Raw genomic sequence first — 1946 nt, 5'->3', positions numbered from 1 at the left:
CACTGTGATCTACAGGATATCCATTCTGGTCATCTTTGCATCTATCTATTCACTGTGATCTACAGGATATCTATTCTGGTCATCTTTGCATCATAAGTCTTAAAAAGATATTTAAGAATCTTTATAACATGTTCGAATACTGGGTTCCTTGCACCAAGAGTACTTACAGAAAGTAAAAATCATTCGGAAGGTACTTTCTCGCGTCTGTGGCTCCAAGGGTGTATTTCTCAAATTCCACACAATAATTCGTTCCATTCGTGCACTCTTCCCAAGGCAATTTCGGATGCATGCAGTCAAAGAGATAGAGCGTGCTCCAGGTGAAGACAGTGCTTGTGTAAACCATGAGGACGCTGCAGGCCGCCATCATGCCAACGCCCACACCTGTGTTGCAAGTACAACAATGCTGAAGTGACCATAACAATTTCCTTTATAACTCGTTACTTAACGAGATGGTGAAATTGCAGTTTTATAACGGCGGAATGGTCTGCAGTATTAGTGAATTAAGGATCAGAGTTATGAAGTCTTGTTGGCTTGGGGAAAATAAAAAGGCCAAAGGAATATGAATCAAGCAGATTGCTTAAAGTAAACAATCAAGCATTTGACAAGAAAAGAAAGTGCGGGCTAACCAGTGAGGAGAGGAAGACACCTGAAGATGGTCACGGTGCCCAGAGACGAGAACTGAGCCATCGTCTGCTCGAGGACGCTGATCGGCAGAGCCACCACAAAGAGCATGATACAGTACACTAAGAAAAAACCAGCTGCAAAAAAAAAAAAAACGGTGTGGAGGTCAGTGTTCATTTTCTGTTGGGTGTGTATGTCTCTTGCGTGCAATCTGATGCTCTGTAAACAAAACAACAAGGGGGAGAACAGAAAATACACGAAGATTAATGCTCGTTTATATGTGTTGCATTGGTGTACTATTTCTTGCTTGTCTGTGCTTCTTCAGAATCAGTGTGAATACACGGGAATACATACATTACTTTCCGAAATAAAAAAGCAAATAGGCTTACCATTCGTAAAATAACACATCCTGAACCCTGAAACATCATACCATCCCCCCAGTTCAGATTTCAAAAGCAACAAAACACTCAAAGACGCACAGCCAGTTTTGCTGCTCCATTTGTAGGCGAGGGCCGGCAACCTGAAGAAGGCAGGAGAGGCCAGGGCAAGACACAGGTGGTTGAGGACGTTGGAGAGACCGTAGCTCAGTAAGGGGTCTTTGTCTTTCTTGCTCTCCTCGTTCACGGCGTCTGTGGCCGTGTCTTCTTCGCCTTCGTCGCCAGAGTCTGCTCCTGGATTGCTCCCGACGGCTGGACTGTGGTGAGCCTGTGCCCCGGGGTTTTAGTGATGTTGACTTTCGTTTTATTTATATGCATAGGTGTTTAGATGAACCTTTGTAATGTATATCAAATGACTACATGTTACTGTTACATCAACTTCTAATTATTGGAAGCCATGTTACATAATTTTTTATTATCAACATTAACATTATTAACATTTAATATATTTATACGAAATTACTGGACGTCGCTGGTCTATATCACTGAAATCACTAATGTGACCTTTTTGCAGACGCATGCAATGGTAGCTTACCATCTCGATCTTAATTTTCTTATCGAAGTAGGCGGTGTCGGGCAAGGCAGTGACGCCCCCGACCGTGAGGGCTCCGGAGAGGCTGTCCCTTCGGCTCAGAATGGACACGGCGTCGTCGTCCCGCTCCTCCACCTCCAGCAGCATCGCCCCCCCTGGCATGTTCACCATCTCTGAGGGTGGAGGTGGCCGTGTGCTTGGACGATACTTAGTGGTGTGCTGGTCTCAGCTTGGTTGATAGGGGGTACTCATGTGATTTTTTTTCAGTTTTGAGTTTGAGTTCTAATTGGGGATGTGCAGTTTATAAACGTTAAATGCATTTATTCAGATTTTTGTACTTACAGGGAAAGTAGACA

General features: G+C 44.0%; 1 protein-coding gene across 1 annotated transcript in view; it reads right to left on the bottom strand.

The window, feature by feature from the left end:
* Positions 1-1946, bottom strand: part of LOC119587121 (sodium-dependent noradrenaline transporter-like) — an 11503-nt gene that overhangs the window by 6939 nt on the left and 2618 nt on the right. Inside the window, exons 3-6 of the mRNA XM_037935873.1 lie at positions 1594-1763; positions 1101-1326; positions 627-758; positions 168-381 (exon numbers count right to left, since the gene is read on the bottom strand). Of these exons, the coding sequence (XP_037791801.1) occupies positions 168-381; positions 627-758; positions 1101-1326; positions 1594-1763 (742 nt within the window). The remainder of the gene's footprint in view (positions 1-167; positions 382-626; positions 759-1100; positions 1327-1593; positions 1764-1946) is intronic.

Source organism: Penaeus monodon, chromosome 22, assembly GCF_015228065.2.
Source record: "Penaeus monodon isolate SGIC_2016 chromosome 22, NSTDA_Pmon_1, whole genome shotgun sequence".
NCBI classification, from domain to species: Eukaryota; Metazoa; Arthropoda; class Malacostraca; order Decapoda; family Penaeidae; genus Penaeus; species Penaeus monodon.
Note: the sequence above shows the minus strand (reverse complement) of the source record. Positions and strands in the feature narration are given on the sequence as shown.